Below are 21,844 nucleotides of genomic sequence, written 5' to 3'. Positions count from 1 at the left end.
ACAAATGCATGTCTGCTCTTGTTTTTATGTATTTTTTGGTGGGTTGGATACCACTGCTTTCTGGTTATAAGGAGACCTATACTTCTTTGTGCACACATCTGTTATAACATTTGCTTATCTATTGAATTGTAATTATTTGCACACGTCTCCACCTCAGTGAGTGACTGACTGAAAGGCAAGGACCACCTTTCTTTTTTACATAATACCAGGCACACAGCTGGTGCTCAACAAAAGGCTGCTGACTAACTGAATGAAACCCTGGAATATGTAGAATGGCCTGAAATGTCATTAAAAATCTAAAGGCTTATTCTTGGACATCACTTTTTTGTACACAATGAGCCCCTTAAACTATTGTGTGCCAACAATCTCTATATGATGTCCCCTTCTCACTACCCAGGAGTTTCCCAGAGCCTACAGTCACACCCTGCAAAGAAACTTGACCTTAAATGACCCTCTATGCTGTACTGGTACCAAGACAGAGGGCAGGGGCTAGATACACTCCAGTTTAGCTAACATCTGAAGGCCCTAGGACAATAATCGCTATTTTCTAAGAAAAGGCCAACTGGCAAATTAAAGACAAAGACAAATTTGAATAGTTAAAAAGCCAACAGTTAAATGTACCGCTGGTATTTGCCTCAACTCACCCTCACTATATTAAATTTCTGCAAATAGCTGGTCACAGTCAGACCACAGATGAGGACAGCTGCATCCTGCAGCTGGTAAACAGAAAATCAGCAGCTGGAGGTCGCTCTGCAGCAGAAGCATTGGTAGCGACCTCTTTTCACTGTTGAGATTCTCCCAGTTGATTATACAGAGCAAAGCCATCCAGTCTCCAACACAGAGTCTACGATAATTGGGAGAGAGAGAGAGAGAGAGAGAACCCTGTCCCTGGATGTAGGTCTCCAATGTGGTTTCTGGAAAGGATCAAGAATCTCTAACAAAGAATCATTCTACTACACAGAAGAGACGAGACAACAACTCTGGCTTCAGGCCCACTAGCTGTTAAATCACAAGATAGTTTTAATCTGTCTTATCTCATGGAAGGAGGGAAGAAGGGAAGGAGGGTAAGATACCCAACTTCCGGGCCTGATCAACATCAATTCCCCACATTTGTGAAACTCAGATCAAAACAGACAACTAATATGACACTTCATATTATTTCAAATTATTGTGGTTGTTTTAATAGTTAGTATCATTTTTTTGAATGTACAGAAAATTGCTTTTCCCTCCCTCTCTCTAAATGAAACACTAAAGGAAGGCTGGACTTCAAATCACTATTACTTCTGAACCAAGCCAGTCAGCATCACTCTACTACCTCACATTTTTACATCCCACAGTTTAACAAGCCATTACCTCATTTAATTACAACAACCTCTTGAATTCCCATTTTAAAAAGAAAACTCTTAAGTCAGAGTAATCATTTGCTCAAGGTTTCTTACAGAGAAAAATAAAACAGTCCCAAGGCAGGGTGGGAAGGGAGAGAAAAGACAAGGACTGAACTGGTTAAGCATATCTAAATATACAAAGTTCCTATAAGACGGAAGAAAGCAAAGAAGAGAAAAACATAAAAGGGATCCTAGAAATCAGTCGTTCAATTTCATTCCCTTTCTTCTGACAGTCATTGAGAAGGTAGAACTTTATCACCTCTGTTTCTTCACCAGAGACAACCTCCCTGCCAGCCTAGGAACATTCTTGCTCAGACAGCAAGGAATAAATATTTACAACTAGCTGGAATTTCCAGTTCTTGGGCACTGAACCCAGAGAGCAGCCCTCACGCTCCACCATCCACTTCAAGCAGGCTTGGAAGTGGCAGTACCTCCCCCAACACTAAGTAACCCTTGGTGCTCAGGATCTGTTACGTATATGAGTTGGAGCCAGTTTGAAAGATTCTTCTCTCTCTCTTGCCTCTAGAGCCTGGGAATAATTGCAATTATGAACAGAAAACCTTCACGACGTGCTTAGTACTGCAGGTCACACCTAATTCTCACAACAGCTCATAGGACAGACACTAAGGTGTTCCCATCTTCTCTGGAGAAAATGGAGGCAGAGAGGCCAAGTAATTTACCATAGCGTCCCCTGACAGACTGCCAGGACTGGAATTTCACCTGGCACACATCTTCCGTCACAAACTGATCCACAATTTGGATCCTTAATGGCTGATTAGGTGTACACCCAGCACTTCCTCCACTCTCATCTTTGTGGATTTACTCTCTTATATCATCTAAGTATGTATACATTTCTTCCATTTAACAGTAAAGCACATTCCTTGATGGCACGACTTTTGTCTTACTTATCCTTGCATTGCCCAAGGTGCCTAGTATATATAATACTGTACACACCATTTGCTATAATCTAGATTTAAACATAAAGTCACATTATCTTTGTCGTTTAGCAGGGGAAATTAAACTGAAGCACAAAAGTACTGGAAGAAAATAACTCAAGCTTAAATGCTATTTTTCAGCTACCCTTCAAAACCAGAGCAATTTATTTATTTAAAGGGCAAATAATGCAATTTATTTACTTAGAGGGCATTTTCCAGACAAAGAAAAACGGCATTGCTGGGAACCCAAGCTAAGTATTCTCAGGCCAAAGAAAAATGACCTCAGTAGAAGCTAAAACTGCAGCAAGGAAAGAACAGAGAAGGTCAATAAGCAGGTAAGGCTACAGGAATCCCGACTGTATAAAACCATATTTCTTAGGCATTCTGGGGTTGGGAAATGTGTAGTGTTAAAACTCATGATAACAAAAACATAATGAAAGAGAAGGATAAATAGGATTAAAATCCTCTAAGGCTTTTGTATTGTGTGGAAATAGTAAAAAAATGCACTAAGGCTTTTTTTGTATTGTGCAAAAAATGAACATTGATAAAATTTAAGTGTGCATGTTGTAATTACTATGGTATTCACTAAAAGAAGTAAAAAATGTGTAACAAGCTAATAGAAGAGGAAAAGTGAAAGAAAAAAATTAATTAATATAAAAGAAAGCCAGAAAGAAGAGAAAAAAACAAGAGAGGACAGGGCCAATACAAAACAAACCATAAGATGATAGGTTTAAACCCAAATCTATGAGGAATTACATTAGAAGTGTAACCATGCTCAAAGTCTCTAATTAAATGACAAATACTGTCAGACTAGATTTTTAAAAACCTTAAATATATGCTACTTACAAAAGACTTTCATTAAGTAAAGCCATAGAAAAAATTCCAAGTAAGAGGATGGAAAAGAGAAATAACATACAATTGGGAATGCTGTATTAGGTTTTTGTTTCCTTTTGTTTTTTAAAGAGCTTTGGGAAAGTCCCAGTAACTTCCAACTATTGTCCCACCACTTTGCTGCTTCTTCCAAATGCTCATGCCTTGGAAGGGAAGAATAGATTCTGGAAGGCTGGGTTCGGTTTGGATGTTGAACCTGAGAGAAAATTCTGAGTACTGGACATCACAGCTCCAAGAGAGTCATGTAGGTGAATGGGTAAATAAATGGTGGTATATATGCCCAGGCAATGGAATATTATTCAGCACTAAAAATATGAGCTATCAAGTCATGAAAAGACTTGGAAGGTCTTTAAATGCATATGATCAAGTGAAAGAAAGGCTACATACTGCATTACAACATTCTGAAAGAAGCAAAACTATGGAGACAATAAAAAGATTACTAGTTGCCAGGAGTGAGGTGAACAGATAAACAAAGCACAGAGGATTTTGAGGGCACTGAAAATATTCGGTATGAAATCATAATAATGGATATATGTCATTACATATTTGTTACATTTGTCCAATCTGATAGGATATACAATACCAAGAGTGAACCTTAAGGTAAAATATAGACTATGGGTGAGTATGTGTCAATGTAGGTTCACCCTTGCTTGGTAAAAGATGTACCATTCTGGTAAGTCATTATTGGTAATGGGGGATGCTGTGCACATATGAGGGCAGGGGGCACATGGCTAATCCCTGACCTCCCTCTCAGTTTTGTTTTAAACCTAAAACTGATCAAAAGAATTAAGTCTTGTTTTTTAAAAAAAAGAACTTAACAGTACATCAAGAAGTGAATTTTACTACACAGTTTTTTAATGCATAAAAAATATTTTTAACAAAGAGGAAGTCAGACTCTGGACGCATTTAATTAAAAACTAGCTAATAGGCCACTCTGGTTAATAATGGACAGATGTTCTTGACAGAGGTAACTAAAAGGCACACCAGGGCTAATCCTTTGAGTGGAATACAACATAGGTGCTCTCAGACCCATGAATAGGAAAAAACATTAACCATTTTAAACAGACACACACTCAGTCATTTTTACACATTAAGAGTCCATTAACTCCTGGGGCAAAGTCTCATATACCTAGCAGTACCACAATACACAAAGAATACAAATCCATCATAAAGGGGAAGAATAAGTCTCAATTATGCCCCCTGTGCACTGATTCTCTTGTTTGACTCGGCAAATCTTGGAGATAAACCATGAATAGACAATTACATGCTATGTGATTAATAAGAACCAGTAGCCCAAAATCCATGCTCATGGACTATCAAAAAATTAAAGCCAGAGTTGGGTCCAGAATGCTGTGAGACAAAAATGGACATCATCAACACATGGAAAAAACAAGCTTAATATTGTCTTCTCAGCCTCCATCATAATACATGGGCTACACTAGAACCAGAGACAAAGCTATAGGATGCTTTGATGCCAGTTTCTCAAAAACTAAATAACAAAAACATATACCAGCATCTTTTTGTACATAGAGGAGGTAAGAGGAAGGAAAGTACTAATGGGTATGAGAGGTGGCACTTAGGGACTAAGCATTTTGTTTTCTTATTCATTAACCCAGTGATGTTTGTTATGAATCACTCTCCATGATAATGGAGTCTTCTTCATGGGGACTTGGGGCCCACATTTCCCAGCATCTATAATAGTATCTGGAATAAAGTAGGTGCTTAATAAACAGGGAACTCACCGGAACAATAAAAAAACATACAAAGGTCATTTGTTATGGTCAGATCACTGCCACCATCACTTCCTTCCCCAAAATATATTTGGCAAATATGACCCAGTATTGCAAACCTCAGTCAATCCTAAGAAGGCAAATGGATTGCCACATAAACCACTGTTTGTTCTCCCTAAATCAAAATAAGGATGGCTCACCCTCAGTTAAGCACAGACAAAGCCCTCCTACCCTTTTCTTTTGCCCTTTCAGCCTTGTCATTTTAAAAAACTTTTTAAATCACAAGAGCAGTATGTTTTCATTACAGAAAACAAGAAAGGAAAATCATTTCTAATTCTACCACCTAGATTTAATAACCATGGCATTAACATTTACAGTTTCATTTTCCTATATTTATAGTTTGCTTTGCTTATATTCATTTTTTCTAAGAAACTTTCTTTTCCCTTAATAATACATTATGATCATCTTTCCACTTTGTTAAGTATTCCATTTAACCAGATCCTAGCATTGCATTGATCACATTTTATATTTCTTATAGGCATCATCTAGGAAATCGAGGGACTTATACTCAAGTATCTGAATCCTCATTCAAATCTGTTACTTGCCCTCTCAGTTCTGTCCTCAAAAGCCAATATTCCAAGGAAGCATAGATAATATTTGCTTCTTCTGGACTCCCTTTAATTGACCTGTAGCCATTTTATTTAATTGAAGATTAAACATCTCCTTTTCCTTCCCTAAAATCCAGCTACTGAAAGTTTAGTTTGAGTTGTAAGGCATACTTACTGAGATCGTTTCTCAGAAAGTCACAAGACACTGGTGTGTGCCTTTGAACATTTACCACTGCAATTATTAGTAAATTTTTTTCCCAAAATTCCACATCTCAAACAAGTCAAAAATATGCCAGGAGCTTTAAAGACCACTTTCAGAGTCAATTAGCACCTATAAATTTTTATCCAAGATAAAAGATGCACCTGATAAACATTTACTTCCATAGTGAAGAAACACTACACTGTTACTATAAGAGGATAAAAGCATTTGGACTTGTTAATTTATGAACCTGAGTCTCTGGCTACACAAAATTTGATGCAGAATGGTAGTGAACTAGAGTTGATGGGGAAAATCATCTCTCCCAGCTCTATTAGGTAATGAGTTTGGACCATAGTAGAACATCACACACGGCAAGGCCCCTTGACATTTTAAGTGGATTTTTTTTTATCAAGTCTCAGTACCAGCATTTTCTTTACTTTGGGAGTATATTCTGAAACTTTAATCAGAGTCTGTGAGAAATGCAACCATGGGGTATGTGGGGAGGCCTTGGTGATGGGGAGAGTCTAGTAAGCATAATGTTCCTCATGTAATCGTAGATTAATGATACCAAAATTAAAAAAAGAAGAAAAAAAAGAAATGCAACCAATACCAAAATCTGTACTTAATTCATGGCCTTTCAGGGAAGCATATTATAATTAAGGAAGGGCTAAGTAAAATGAGCTACATTAGGATCGTGACTGTCATTTGTAGAACACCTTCAATGCATCACACATTTTATATACGTTATTTCCAGTCTTAATGAATCTTATAAAGTTGGCTTACAAATGAGATAACAGAAGCAACGGAAGTTGAAGTAACTTCCCATTGGCCACCCAGCCAATGCCGTGTGATTGGGGTCTGAATATAAGAATGTTTTTTAAAGTTCTCTATATGATTCTAATGGACAACCATTAAAAACCATTGCCCTAAAAAAAAAAAAAAAAAAACCATTGCCCTAGAAGGGTGTGTGTGTGTGTGTGAACCTAAATACCTAGTATCAGTTATTTTTCCTTAACAAATATATCTGGTAAAATTTGATATACAGGGTCCAAAATGCTGGTGGAAGAGAGACAACGAAGGCTACATTACCTGGGTCGTATCTTCCATTAGCCCTCGAATCTTCTCCACCACATCATTGCGCCGGTGCTGACGCAGGGCGCTAATTAACTGGGCGAGGCTGGCCTCAGGCCCCCGGATGGTCCAGTGCTGCAGCGCCGCGTAGGCCCGCTCGTGGTCCGCCGTGTACCCGTTGGAGAAGGCAGCCATTTCCCGCTCACTCGCATTGCACAGGAACTGATAGATGTCCTGCCACTGGCTTCCCACTTGGGCTGCTACGAGCTTCAGGATATCAATGCCTAAACCAGAGAGAAGGTGAAATCAAAAACAAAAACAGGCACATGAAGGAAGGTCTTTGGGTAAAACTGCTCTGTTTTAATGAACTAAAAGAAGCATGTTTTCCCATTACTATATGTTAAAAGGAGTGCATTGCCTTCTATAAACACTCAGCACGTGCTGGCCATGCTGTGGACTAACGTTAGGTACCCTCCTACAAGCTTCATTTCGTAAAGCTGGAACCAGAATAAGGGGCGATCCTGGAAGTATAATAAATAGCCCTAAAAAGATGTTTTGAAATCCAAACCCAAAGTCATCAGATTCCTTTGTTACTGCTAAAAACTGTTACCACATAAATTAGAGGCTCACAGATTTAAAAAGTGGTGACTTCATGAAAATTAGAAAGAGGTAAGCCACAGATTGCCCTAGTGGAGTTTATCCAGCACTGTCTAGGTAAAGGGGGTTCAGAAACTGGCAGTGGTGCCTTTATGTCGACTAATGATGCACCTACCTGCCCAGCCGTTCCAGCCCAGGCGAGGTATTCAGAGCTTCTGACTTCTCGTGCTCTTAATTCTCAACAAGCAACTTCTGATCTATTATTCAGTCTCCTAAATTGACTTGCTCAGTTGTAATGGGGACAACAACTCAAATGACAGTATAGTAACAATAGCTATTATCTCCCATGTATTATGTTAAGGCATTAATGGAACGTCTTTATAAGGCATCAACATTTCAATTGCATAGGTAAGAGAAAAACACTTAGAAAAGTTAGGCAATTTGCCCAATATCACAAAGGTGGGTGGGTTGGGTTGAATGCTGGATAATGTAACAGAGTGTTGCTCTGGCTTATCAGTCACTTGTAAACTCAGCCGGTGTAGGTCTGCAGCCCCCCGATCTGATGAACGCAGGGTAAAATGCCAAAATCAAATTTCAGAATCTGTAAACTCCAGATAAGCACCCGGCACTGACCCTCTGTGAGGTCCTCAGCAGCAGGCTTTGACGTCATCCTCTTTATGGCACCTTCTCTCTGCAATCACACACTGGCTTTGCCCAAATGTATATGTGGGATGTATTTATAACCTCATAGTAAGGACTCTGATAGTTTACCACAGCAGGTGGGTGAGCCCTCTGTCTGAGTCAATACCATGTCTTTGAATGAAGCCATATTCACATGCCCAGATGCCAGAGTTATTATAGTTAACCATGTCTTTAAAGCATTTGCTACTCAAAAAAACAAAAGGAGATGGGGGCACGGCAAAATTTCCAAGTGAAGCTTAGGGAAGAAAGGAAAAGAGGTGAATAAAGAGAACCTTCCTGTTATGGTTAATAGAAATTTTCAATTAACTAGAGGTTAACCAGGAGGAGAAAATATTTTTTGCTCCGACCAGTTGTTGAGCAAAATATTTATAAAATGAGCTCTCGATTTCTGCCTAAGAAAAGAGCAGTACTAATTCCAGAGTTTTCTTTGAAAATGGAGGACTCTGTAGTTCCTCCATACAATTCATTACTCTCCCATGCAATCCTGTTGAGGCAGATGACCTGAAAGCCTGCAGACACATTCCTATTCAACCCCTTGAAAGTGGTTTTCGGAAATAAGTTCCTCGTAGAAGGCTGCTTTCTTGTCAACTATAAAAGTAAAACTGCCACAGATTGAGACATGACTGTACTTGTCACACAATTTTCCCTGGCAGTGGGAAATATTCTTGAACCAGTTGCTTTTCAGTTTTCATAGCAATGTTTAGCCAGAGGTAGAGTTTTTGATTTCAGATAAAAAGATGCCTCAAAAAAACCCATGTCCTATTTAAAACTGCAGGTAACTTTAAGGAGCAAGCCAGCTCTTTGTGGTTGATGTCTTCCAAATACCCAAAGGCTTGTTAGTCCCTTAATCTTAATTTAGGTCAATTTGACTAAGGCCCACAGTGTCTTTGATGAAACCACGACTGCGTTTTCTTGTTGTGGGACCTTTGCTTAAATCTTCACAATGCCAATGACAGGGTGGCTTTGGGCAAACCTCTACCTGTCATGTCCATTTCCTCATTTGTGCAATGGAGATACTCAGTATGGTCCCTAGGGATGAGCTGATTAACATTTTCTATAGAGTTGGTTTATTTTTAGAAGTACTCTCATCATTATAAATGCTCTGTATACTGGGCACTAAAACTCAAGACTAAATGCATTCCTGTTGCAAATGCACAGCCTTTACAGAGTAATTACAGAACTTAAAAGGCATTAGCTTAAGAACAGCTCCTTCTTCCAAAACCTAATCTTTATACCTTTTTTATTCAGCCACAAAATAAATAAAGAAAAACACAAAGAATGGATATGAGATTTCCCTTGACTAAAATTGACTGGAAGCTAAATTTAAGGCCCACAAATCAGGTTTAATGTTATTCTTTTACTATGGAAGCATGGAATCAACTCACACAAACTGGCCCGCAATGGGTCAGCGATGCTCATCCCCGGGGCCGCCTCCCACCACCCTTCTCCTCGCAGACTTGACCAATCTGGGGCCGGCACACCCAAGGGCTCCTCCCTTTGGACATACCAGCTTTCTTTCATCCCAGCACAGGATCACAAAACCTCAGCAGAAGAGGAGCCCTGTCTGAACTAGCCCATAAGTCTGCTGCACCCTGTCCCCAGCACACCATCACCACCGAAGGGAAAAGAAAGGCCTGCAGAGTATTTCAAGAGTATTTACTGAGCATCACTGGGCAGTACTGTGTTTGCTGGACTGTTAGCCCTTATGACATTTTAAAACAGGGAGAGTTTATCACCAAGAAAAGGAAGTAATGCCAATGAAACACAAAATCTGATGGGCTTTGAAAGTGTTCATTAAAAAAAAAGGTTCAGGGGAAACTAACCAATACAAGCACAGAGGAAAAGCAGTAGGATGATTTAACCAAACTGAGTTGGCTGCCCCTGGGATGAGGAAGGGGACGTCACCGAATGGGTGCCCAGAGGGACTTCAAAATTATTCCACAAGGTTCTAGAGGCCAAGCTGGATGGTAGGGAAATGGGTCTTCTTATTCTATCACTTTATTTGATGTTTATTATTCCTTTTAAAACTATATATATAAACATATACATATATATATATGAAAATGTCTCTTTAAACATGTTAGCATGTATAAATATATAACACACATACATATGACATGTATTTATATATAGTTTACATATACACATGTTTTTCTGTAGGAAATATATATATAATAAATACCTAAGTGTTTAATTTCATTGATGAGGAATCTCATGTAGAAAGGTGGGTGCCTAGATCAAGGTCAACTGGCTCATTAGTGGTGCCTCTATTGTGGTTACCAGGGAAGAAATGCAGTGGAATAGAGGAGCATCATTATTCGCTGAAATTATGAATGTACTCAGGGTTGGCCGGTGTGAGTGCTTCATCCTGGTATGTTTTTACTGACCAAGGAGATGCTGGGAAAGTTTTCTCCAGGGCTTGTGAGCTTATTTCTTTTCTTTAAACAATGCTACCCTTAGGAGAGAGGTCAGCAAACTTATCTGTAAAGGGCAACAGTAAATATTGTCAGCTTTAAGCACCACATAGTCTCTGATGCAATTCCTCAATTCTTACAACGTGAAAGCTGCCAGACAAAATGCAAATGAGTGTGGCTGTGTTCTAATAAAAACTTGATTTACAAAAACAGGCAGTGGACTAGATATGGCTCACACACTATAGTTCACCAACCCCCAGAACTACAGCAGTTTAGAGACCGCAGCTGGACTATCAAATGGCATAAAGATAAAGAAATGCATTTTGTTAAAAGAAACACACACCCACACATATGTACACACACTGGACAATCAAAGTGCTCACCCCAATTTTCAACCTTAATGTGAAATGATGGTAAGTGAAATACAGACCTGGTTGGCAGGGTGTCCCAGTCATCTGTCCCATCAGAGCTACAAGCATCTTCATCTAGCCTGGAGACAGATGTTGAACTGACCTGAATTGTTTCACTGAATAGCATTGCCAACTCTCCGTTTTCTTAGTCTGGAAAGCAACACAACCTTCAGCCCACTGAAATGCCGACAGGGGTGTGGAGTTTAACATTGTTTTTCCTATGATGTCAGGTCTTGGAGCTCTGGGGATGAAGTTTCTAAAGAAGCCATTGAAGGAATCAAGCCTTTATAAAGAAGGGGCTGTGTTTGCCAGGAGCTGTGTGTAGAAAGGGGGTCCTGGCCCTGGGTTTTTGAATTTTAAGGTGCAGGTAGCAGAAAGATCACAAACTTAGCAATCACAAGTTACAGATTTCAAATTCCACAACTTGTTAGATGTGTACCGGGTGAACAACACCTCTAAGATTTCAGCATCCACATCAGTAAAATGAAAAATACCACCTCTTATCTTATAGGGTGAGTAAGGTGATTTATGGGACCAAGTATTAAACTGTCAAGCCCAGCGCTGAGAGCACCCTGGTTCTGCTTTCCTGTCTCCTCCACCTCTGCATGAGCAAGAGTCATTGGGGCAACAGACCTGAAAGGTGGCAGGAGTTCTGTGCAGACACGGATTTGAGCACTGAGATTACAGATGAGCAATGAAGCCAAGCACCAGACTCCTGGCTTCCTATGCTTTCAGAACATATTAGAAGGGGCACCATCCTCAGAAAGGTCAAAGTGGAAGAAAAAAATGCAGCTGCCGCCCCTGCAGCAGACAGGGCATCATGATGGCGCTCACTGCCGCCACCGCCCAGGTCATCAAAGGGGCCCAAGAAGAGGCGCATGAGGGGACCACCCAGATTCTGATGGAAGAAGAGGAATTTTCCACTGATTGTAAAACCCTGAGTTAGATGCTATCAGGGTGACAATCCTAGTTTGAGGCTCCTTTTTTTTTTAAATCAGTGTCAGCTCCAGTATGCAAAAAAGGGGTCCTCCTCTTTTTATAAAAACTTGAATTGACCTTCATCATCAGAGAAGGTATTAAAGCTCTTTCCTTTTGGAGCTAAATATCTGAAATGAATGCCGTCATTAAGAACCCACGCTAAAGCCTTCCCCGCACCAGGTGGGAAGGACGGAGACGGCAGAGCTGGAGGAAACAAAGGCCGTCTGTAGCCCACCACTCAGCCCTCTGGGGCTCGTGCTGCACAGCCCGGCTTTGCACAGAATGGGCACATCAAAGAGGTGGTTATGTTTATAAGCTTTTGATGGTAACAAATTCTTGTCATTTGAGAGGTCTGAGCACTCCCACTGCATCTCCCGTACTTGTTAAAGATAATGTCAGTTGTTATTATTCTAGAAAGAAAGGGAGAGAGACAAAGAGTCCCATGGAGGCTATTAATACACAGCCTCCTCCCACGATAGACACACCAGATATCTCGGTGGGTTCTCTGCTTATTCAGCAGCCACTCTCCCGAGACACACACATGACGGACAGGGCACCTGAGCTCCAGATACCCCCTCTCCACCACTGCCCTGACCCGGCCCAAAGGCTTACAAACTAGAGAAACAGGGGGTGAGATACATGTGACACACACAATGCACATACAGAGCGATCGATGTATGTCAAGATCAGAAATTTGAATAAAAGCCTAGAATCGGTGGTTTTCCCTGCACAATGGTCCTGCTCTCATTGACGCCTTTTCTGATCACCTTCTGCCCAAGCCCACGCCTGCTCTGATTACCATCATCTCCAGCACCTCCCAGAACCCAGCATTTACTAGGAATACAGTATCTGTGAATGAATAAATGAGTAAGAGCCTTTTTTTCCTCCTTCCCCGCTTGCCTAAACCCCGCCCCCCACGACCATTTATCATCTCATCAATCTCTATAAATTAAGCCAGTGAAAACCTAGGCGACCACACACCTGCACTGCTGCCATGTGGCCCCACCGGATCTGCAGATTCCACACTGAGAGGCAGGCCCACTGTGTGGTCACCAATGGATGGAATCCAGGCTTCCTGGCGCAGGAACTCAGTTTCTATGCACAAGCCTCTCCCTCTGCCGGTGCCCTCTTCCCAGGGAGAGGGGTCCACCACGTCCAAGCTGGGCCAGAGGAAAGGTCTGTCTCCAGATCTGCCCACTGCAGCCAGATCCCCCTACAGAGATAAGCTGCCCAGGCCACAGTCTATGTGGCTGATCAGACTAAGTGCTCCTAAAAGAAACAACCCCACATGCACATGTATTTTGTAGTAACCAGTATATCACAGGATGGTTACAAATGGTATATTGACGGGGACTACTCCCAGTGCACCCCACAGGGAACTGCTTTATCAGTGCTGGGAACTTGGGAGGCCCTGAGTTAAATAAAAATACTCCTTCCCTACTGGAGGCACAAAAGTTAGAAGAAATGTTTCAACCCCCAAAAGTAATTTCTGACGCAGAATTAATCACTATCTTGTTGAAGGTTCACTGGGCCATCATTTAAGCTCAGATTGAACCTTAAAGGCCACTGAAACACCCCAGCATGGGCCTTGTGAAGTTTATGGTTGGGGTGTGTGACAGACTATCAAAGCAGCGAATAGTTTCCCAGGTGGAGGGCATAGACACCACTGGTGCTGTGAGGAAAAGGACCTTTTACTTCATTCCACAGGGGAAACAAAAAACACAAAGCCCCCCAAAATGCCCCCTTCTTCCTCATCTACCTCTGTGTTTGAAGCAGTTCATTTATTCATTCAACAGAAATGAACTGGACACTTACTGGGCACCAGACACTATTCAAGGCACTGGGGGGATGGCAGTGAGCAAAGCACACAAAATTCTTTGTGAAGCTTGCCCTGTTGGGGGACGCAGAGGGGCCGACAGAACATTGTGTGCGTCAGTGGTGTGTGCTGAGGAGAAAAACAGAGCCAGGCACGGGGCTGGAATTTAGCCACAGGGCCCTCTGCCCCAGTGGAAGAGATGGCCTCACTGAGGTAGCATTGAACCCGACCTAAAGGGGGTAAGGAAGCAGGCCATGCAGGTGTGTGGGGGAAGGGAGTTCCAGGCAGAGGGAAGAGAAGGTGCAGAGGCAGGAAGGACGCTGGCCTGTATGAGGAGACAGAGGCTGGGGTCGCCAGAGCCAGTAAGCGAGGGGGAGAGAGTGGTGGGTGTCATAGGCTGGGAGACAAATGGTGGGGAGGGAAGTACAGACCACATTGGGCCTTTAGGCTGTTGCTTTGTGTGCAATGAAAAGTGACTCAGGACTTTGAATGGAGGCATGACACAGCCTGACTTTCATTTGGACAGGATCATTCCATTCAAGAATAAACTGAAAGGTGCCCATGTGCAGTAGAGCAACCCAGCAGAAGCCACAGCAATAATCCAAAAAGGAGTTGATAACCATTTGGGCCAGAGTAGTGTTAGTGCATGATAGGAAATGCTCAACTTCTATATATGTTTTAAAAGTAGAGCTGATGGGATTTGCTAAAATGTTTGCTAAATATGGGATGAGAAAAAGGAAAGAAGTCAAGGATGACTTAAGGTTTTGGCCTGAGCCACTGCAAGGCTGGAGGGGCCATTCTCTGCAGGGGGTAACTGATTGGAGATAGTCTGGGATTCGGGTAAGACATCCCAAGTGTGAGGTGTCTACACATCTGGGTCTGTGAAGCAGGTGGGAGGATACTTGACGTTGAGTTAAGGTACAAGATCCAGGCTGCACATATGCACACGGGAATTACCAGCAGACAGATGCTCTTCAGTGCTCCGGGTCACCAAGAGAGACAGAGTGCCCAGGTAGGAAACGGGTGCAGGTCCTCAGCCCCCAGCTGTCCACTGTTTAGAGGTCAAGTTGAAGAGGAAGAAACAGCCGAGAAGATGGAGAAGGAACAGCCAGAGAAGCAGGAGGAGAACAGGGAGAGGACAGTGCAATGAGACTCATGTTGTCAAGACAGTGAAAAAGGGGCAAGACAGTGGCTAAAATACCACCAGATGTCACCGACCCTAAGATTTCATTGATCCTAAGCTATCTGAGTGCACGTTTTCATCAATGCCTTTTCATACTTGGTTGCAGTGCATTTGGTGTACGAAATAATGGTGTCTCACGATCAATGGCGTCACAGATGTGATGAAGTATGGTAATAGTTGTTATTTTTTTAATTTATAAACTTGAACCCACCTACCCCCTGCATTGTTCAAAGGTTATCTGCACATTAAAGAAATTAATACTAATTCCCCCTAAAGCCTAGAGGAAGAAGTCATCAGTGAGCGGGCCCAGGGAGGAGAGAAGCCTCTGCCTCCAGCGGGCAAAGGCCACATCTTAGGCCACTTTGTTCCTGACGACTCTCTGCACAAAATGCTTTTTAGGTGGTAGAGGTAAGAGGCTTTCCTCCTGCAACAGCTCAGTGTGCTTTATAATCCCCAAACACCCTAAGAGGTTGTTTGCTGAAAATGGCATTCCTAGAAGCAAAGGTGGAAAAGGCAGTGGGCTGGGGTGTGTGGGTGTTAAACAGCCACCTAGTCTTTCCCTGTAAAATGACGGTGGTGGGGCTGCCCTGGCCCCTGGGCAGAGCAAAGGACACAGCAGCCTCCGAAACAGAATACTCTGCTCCCTTCAGCCAGGTTTCCTGGTGTTATACTTCAAATCTACTTCCCATAGGAAATTTGGGCTGGCAGACAGGATGCCTGTCTGGAAGCTTCTGGCAAAGGAAGAAGGGAGGGCTTCTTTAGTTGCAACAGCTGGGGTGGAGAAAACCACCAAGTTCAACAGATGTGAGTTCAGATTACCGGGACTCCATTCCCCTCTGACTTATTTGTAGCAGGCTTTATTTTGCAAAACAGCCCTCTGAGCCTTCAGGCATTGGGTATCTGGCTTTAGAATTTTTCCATGTTAAGCAATCTAAGGAAAAAGTGCCAAGTAGGAAATCAGTGCAACTTCTGCAGAGGAAAACTCATTGATGACAATTTCACAGTTGTTTTATTTCAGAACAAGCTAGGCATTGCTAAGGGAAATAAATTTTTGATTGAGTCGGTTAAAAAAAAATCAACAGAAACCTAGAAATTTCTAGCATCAGATAAGTGATGGTAAATCCAGATTCTAGGAATCAAGAGGCAGTATCTAGCATCAAACTAGTGCCCGAATTTAAGACGTGGCACTGCCATTTCATAGCTGTGTGACCTTGAGCAAGTCACTCTCTGTACCTCAGTTGCCCCATCTGTAAAATGATGATGATAGTGGCCTATTTTATAGGGTTATACAAACTAAGTATTTATATAATACTTAGAACAAGATACAACACTCAGTATAAATGATATAACTCTTTGTTAAAGCAAACAATGAAAATTTAATGGTAGCAGAAACCTTTCTTGTAAGGTTAGAAAAATATATTAGTAATTACACCTACGGCATCTTTGTATCCTCAAGTCACCTCATGATCTTGCCTATGTTGGCAGGTAGCAGCAAATACTGGTAACATCACATTAGCAAAAAAATGAAGTGGAGAAGTTCTTATTACATTCCTAACTCACTTCATTTGTTCTTCATTTCTGAAGCCTGCCATCTAATTCAGATGAAATGTTTTAAGTCATTCATTCCTGAAACATGATTGAAGAGTATACTGACTTTGCTCAAATACACCCAGGCCCCAGCTTCCAGTCACTCAGTGTCCGTCACTTAATTAACCAATGCAACCTCGGGGAAATCTCCAAATAGGAAATGCAATCACAATTCAACAGCATCCGACTGCCTACCCCAGCAAGAGGGTGAAGGCGGCAGAGAAGTGAATCTGGGAGATGCGTTTCCTTTACAACCCCCACTAGAGACCAGGTCACTCACCCTTGACAGATACTAAAGGAGGAACCACAATTCGGGAAGAAAGGAAACATTTCTCCTAAGAAAGGAAATCTCAACATTGTTGGTATTCATAAGGACCTAGAACTGAGAACAAATTTGTTACTGAATAAAACGGAAACACAACCCACAGATGAGAAGGGAAACTCTTGCTAGTTTGCTAGGTAAGGTGGAGGGTGTCAACGTTTTGCTTAGCTTGAGCAGTAGGTTGTGCATAGAGGAGAGGATGGAAGAAAGAAACAATGTATTACCAGAAACTCAGTATCTCAAATATACCTTGGTTCAAGGACGGGGTCTGAGCCTTTTAAGTGCACAGCCCAAATTTACTGCAGGTTCTCTTGGTCCACCCCAACCATGTGCTCCAATTTTAGCAGAAGTTTTGGCTTTCCTAACCTTACTCTACTGCAAGCAAAGGGGAAAGCGCTTTCATGTTGCAATGAGCACACAGTCCTTCTCTGGCATCAGTGTGGGGTTACGCCTGGCTTTGTATCTCTAAGCAGCAGCATACCGTACTCCACTCTACAGCATGCTGCAGGGCCAAGCAGGGCAGGGTTTCCGGGGACAGATATCAGCCTGACAGCAGCACCCTCAGTTTTGGCAAAATAGTCACATTGATCCAAATCGGATGACCCTCCTGAGATGGGTTCAAGTCTCCTCATTTTACAGACAAAGTTGAGATTCAAAGAGATGAAGTGCTTTGCTGTATCATCCAGCTTTTGAGCAACAGAACCAGAGCCGAATTTAACTCTCACAGCCAAATGTTACTCTGCCTGCAGCTCCTTCGTCATCCTGCCAGCCAGCCTTTGAGGAATGAGCCCCTAGCTCTGCTCAACCATCTCACACCTCTTAAAAGGACCACATTGCAGAGCCTTATCCCATGGAGCAGATCCTGACCCCTGCCTTCTTCCCAACTCTCCTCTTGTGCCACCCAATGGGCACTGAGCTAAGAAGATATTGGACATAACAATTCATTCCCTCGGTTTCTCTGTAAGGAAAGCAGGGGCAGCTGGCGTGGTGTCTACAGCTGGCTGCATCTGTCCACTTACTACTCTTCCTGGCCCTTCTCTCCCTCAAAGTCTATTTGTTCCCTGAGCAAATAGATGAAAGGTAGGTGGACAGGTTGGAACCCAACCTGCTTTCTCTCCTCCTCTAGGACTCTGGTCTGTCAGGTTGTGTCACGTACATGGCAGGTACACCTGTGAGGTGGACCCACAAGGTACGATCAAGCTCTCCCGGTAAAAAGTGATCTCTATGAGGAGGAGATAGAGCAGTGTGGGACAATTTTGAAGGGAAAATTCAAGGATAACCGCCACCTTTTCCTAGCTCCCACACATATCTGATGGCCCTGCTTTGTGACTTACCCCCCCTTCGGCAAACTGGCAATGGTACTGCTAAGAGGATGAGTATTGATTGCCAGAATTCGAGAACGTCTCCAAGAAGAACCAGACTGTTTGATCAAACTGTGCAAGCTGCCAGGGGGCAAGAGAGAAGCTGCTGCTGGAGATGACAATTCTATGATGTAGATCAGGTGCCAGCAAACTAGGGCTTGCTGGATAAGCCACGTGTTCTTACAAATAAAGTTTTATTGGAACACAGCCTTGTCCACCATTTACATGTTGTCCATGGCTGTTTTCTTACTACGAAAGCAGAGCTGAATAGTTGCAGCATAGACTGTGTAACCCTCAAAGTCTAAGATATTTCCTAGTTTGCTGACCCCTGGTATACAGACTGATAAATATCTCTGTGAAGAGAGCAAATCCACAGCTAATATAAAACTAATAAGGAGTCCTGTCTGATTACCTATGAGACTTGCTGCCCATTTGAGAGGGCAGTGTCTACCACAGTAGGTTAATTAAGCTAATAATTAGCCATACCTGGTACAGAGGGAAACCACATTCCTAATCTACTCTTTTAAGATGGCAATTCTGATACTACATGAGTAGAGCAGAATATTTCTTTTTCATGGTGGTTATTTCTGAGAGTGAAACAGGAAACAAGCCAAGAGATGACTAGGGAGGCTGGAGGTGCCGAGGACGGCAGTGATGCTGACGATGAGGCATCCACTCTGTCATCCCCCACTCACCCTCATCCCCGCTAGCATTTCTGGACCACTGGCCATGTGGCCAGCAATGTGCTAAGCACTCACTGGACACACTTTCACTTAACTCCCACCATGAACTCTGCGCTGCTACCATTATTTCCATTTTATACGTAAGGAAAATGAGACACAGAATGGGTAAGCAGTTCACCTTTGATCACACAGCTGGTAAGTGGAACCAGACTTCAGCCTTTGCCTTTCACTGCATATCTTAGCACCTTTTTTTCTAACCTTATAAACAGAGGCCAGAGACGTAACAGGTCTTAGCTGCAATGACTAGGGAATGGTAAATCCAGAATACTGAACCCAGATTCATTGATGTAATTTCTAGTCTATGGTGCTGCCTTCCTTCCAAACATCCTCACCCCCACTGCCTCCCTTGCTCCCACCTCTGACCCAACCACGTGACTCCCACAAACTGCTCTGCTTAAGGCCACCCACAAGACTAACCCATTTCCATTTTGCTTAACCCAAACACCTAAGCATTTACGAAGGTGCACCGGCCTTTGAATTCACTGGTTTCTCTCTCTTCCCATCACCCTGCTCGCCAGTGTCCATGGGCCCAAGTGTTCTGGTCCACTTTAAAGAAGCAAAGCAGATGGAGGAATAACTGCCATCTTTTTGCACATTGTAGCCAGTTTTTGCATATTTTAAAGCACTGCTGTCATGGAAGCCTCCCTTGGCTCTGAAAAAATCTTGCAATCTATGGCAATTTAGTATAAAGAACCCACCTTACGTTATTTATGTAAATTTCAAACACCACGTATCATTGCAAGTCAAGAGGAAAAAATCCAACGGTTCAATGGTTTGAAACTAATCCAGCCTTGAAAAGGAAAAGCAGACTAGTCAGTCCATGGGTGTTCTAGACCAGTACTAAACCAGAGAACTTTTTATGACGGAAGGTTCTCTATCCATCCTGTCCAGTATCATAACTATTACCCACACAGGCTCTTGTGCACTTGAACTATGGCTGGTGCAACCAAGAAAATGAATTTCTAACTTCAGTTCACTGTAGTTTCAAATTAAATAGCTCTTGTGGCTACCAGCTGGGGCAGCAATTTGGAGCTTTAGCCACCTCTCCTTGTGCCCTGTGCTTGTGGCCAGGCATAGGGGACACACAATAAACCCAGTGTCTGCTCTTAAGAGATTACAACCAATGTGGGGAGACAAACCACATACACACAGTTAAATGGTGACAGTGAGAGCTACAGGAATTAAGAAATTGCATCTTAGAATCTAGTTTTAGACAATGAAACCTTTGCCTTTTTGCTGCAGCCTGCTTGAGAAAATGCGCCAGCGGCTTTCACAATCCCTTCTGCAGTCGGCTTAAAGGAGATGCTTTCTGTGTCTGCACCAGAAGGGACTGCCTTCCCTGTGAAATGCTTACTATCTCCCTATGGCACAGGACTCTGCATGCACTATTTGGGAACTAGGTGCAGCTTAAACGAGATAAATCCACGCTTTTAGTACTCTTTTTTCTTTATAGCCTGAAGTCTGAAAGAAAAGGAAATATGATGGAAGAGAGATACTGTGGATCTGTCGCTCCCTTTATCACCTTGCAGAGCCTCCTCCACAAGTAGTTGCAGGGCAATTTCCACGCCTCACCTGCTTTTCACACTTCCCTCAAAATCTCTAGGTCAGCAGGTGGCTGGGAACCCAACCTCATCCTTTTTTGCAAATAAAGGGAAGGGAGACTAAAGAAGAGAAGGGAAAAAGAGATGTGGGGAAGGGGCAGAGGGGAGAAAGAAAGAAAGGAAGGGTAAACAGAGATGGCCTAAATTAGAAATGGCAGTGAGAAAATAGCAACTGGTTCCTGTTCTCAGCCATGCCCGCCCCCTGTTCTCAGACGGGACCAGGCTACAGTTCTGGATCTTCCACAGACATAAGGAAGTGAATGCGTGGCCAGCTGTGTATGAACTGGTTTCACTACCTTTACTTCTGTGTCTTTTGTGACCAGATAGATCAAACAAAAAAATACTGTTTCCCATGCAACCTCTCAATTAATGCAAAGCCACATTAATCTTAATTTTAAATTATATTGAACATTTTGGACCCAACCCCCCGGCAACTTGCCCCATTATGTTGAGGTTATACTACAAAAAGAAATCAAGTTTTTACAAATGACAGAAATACAATAAATAGGGCATTAACAAGAAACCTGTCTCTTGATGACACTTGGACCTGGTAATGAACTCTTAAATGGATTTTTGTTTGGAAAAATTCTGAATGACCTTTAATTCTAGTTGCTGAAATAGATGTATTACAGGAAACCACAGTACAGTCTCAGTCTACCAACCATAAAAGGGCCACAACTCCAAAAGGAAGAATTATTCCAAAGATACCAGTACCATCATACCGAAGTCTTCCAGCCTCCTAGCCAATAAGGTCTCATCCTGCTTCCAACACTAGGATTCCATGACAGTAGGATTGCAGTGTTGTGGTGTTCAGCTTTTCCTAAATCTGCACAGGTGAGCCAAATAAAGAAGAGGCTCTTGCCAGCAGGGCACGAACCATCGGCCTGGCTTTGGAGTGCTGAGAGTCTCCAAGGCATCTGGGGACATGGCATGGTCTGCTTCAGATGGGCAGGGGTGGGTGAGGTCTCCGTGACCTCTGTATTTAGAGAACCCCCAAGCTAGGCAATTTTATTCCCACCCTTATCCTCATGACCAATTCAGTGCAAAATGGACCAGTACCAGAAAAAGATCTTATTATACAGGATTGTCTGCTGCCTAGAACTCACCGCAATCAGATCAACCAGCTATTGTTTCTTGAAGACGCTCTAAGCACCTGGAATGGTTTTTACTAAACAGAACCCTGCTTTGTAATGAGATTTTACCTGGTTGTACCTTTGAGAACAGCAATTTGGAAAGAAGAGACCTTCCCTAGAAAAACACCTTAAATATAAACATGCCAATGCAAACACCTGAGGGAAAAGGTTCAACTGT

General features: G+C 42.5%; 1 protein-coding gene across 1 annotated transcript in view; it reads right to left on the bottom strand.

The window, feature by feature from the left end:
* The window catches only part of TNFRSF21 (TNF receptor superfamily member 21), a 58,881-nt gene that overhangs the window by 13,401 nt on the left and 23,636 nt on the right, over positions 1-21,844 (bottom strand). The window contains exon 4 of the mRNA XM_057494348.1: positions 6,838-7,103. Coding sequence (XP_057350331.1) covers positions 6,838-7,103 — 266 coding nt within the window. The remainder of the gene's footprint in view (positions 1-6,837; positions 7,104-21,844) is intronic.

The sequence above is a fragment of the Manis pentadactyla genome, chromosome 16 (genome assembly GCF_030020395.1).
Source record: "Manis pentadactyla isolate mManPen7 chromosome 16, mManPen7.hap1, whole genome shotgun sequence".
In the NCBI taxonomy this organism is placed as follows: Eukaryota; Metazoa; Chordata; class Mammalia; order Pholidota; family Manidae; genus Manis; species Manis pentadactyla.
The sequence above is the reverse complement of the archived record's forward strand: the minus strand, read 5'-3'. Positions and strand labels throughout refer to the sequence as shown.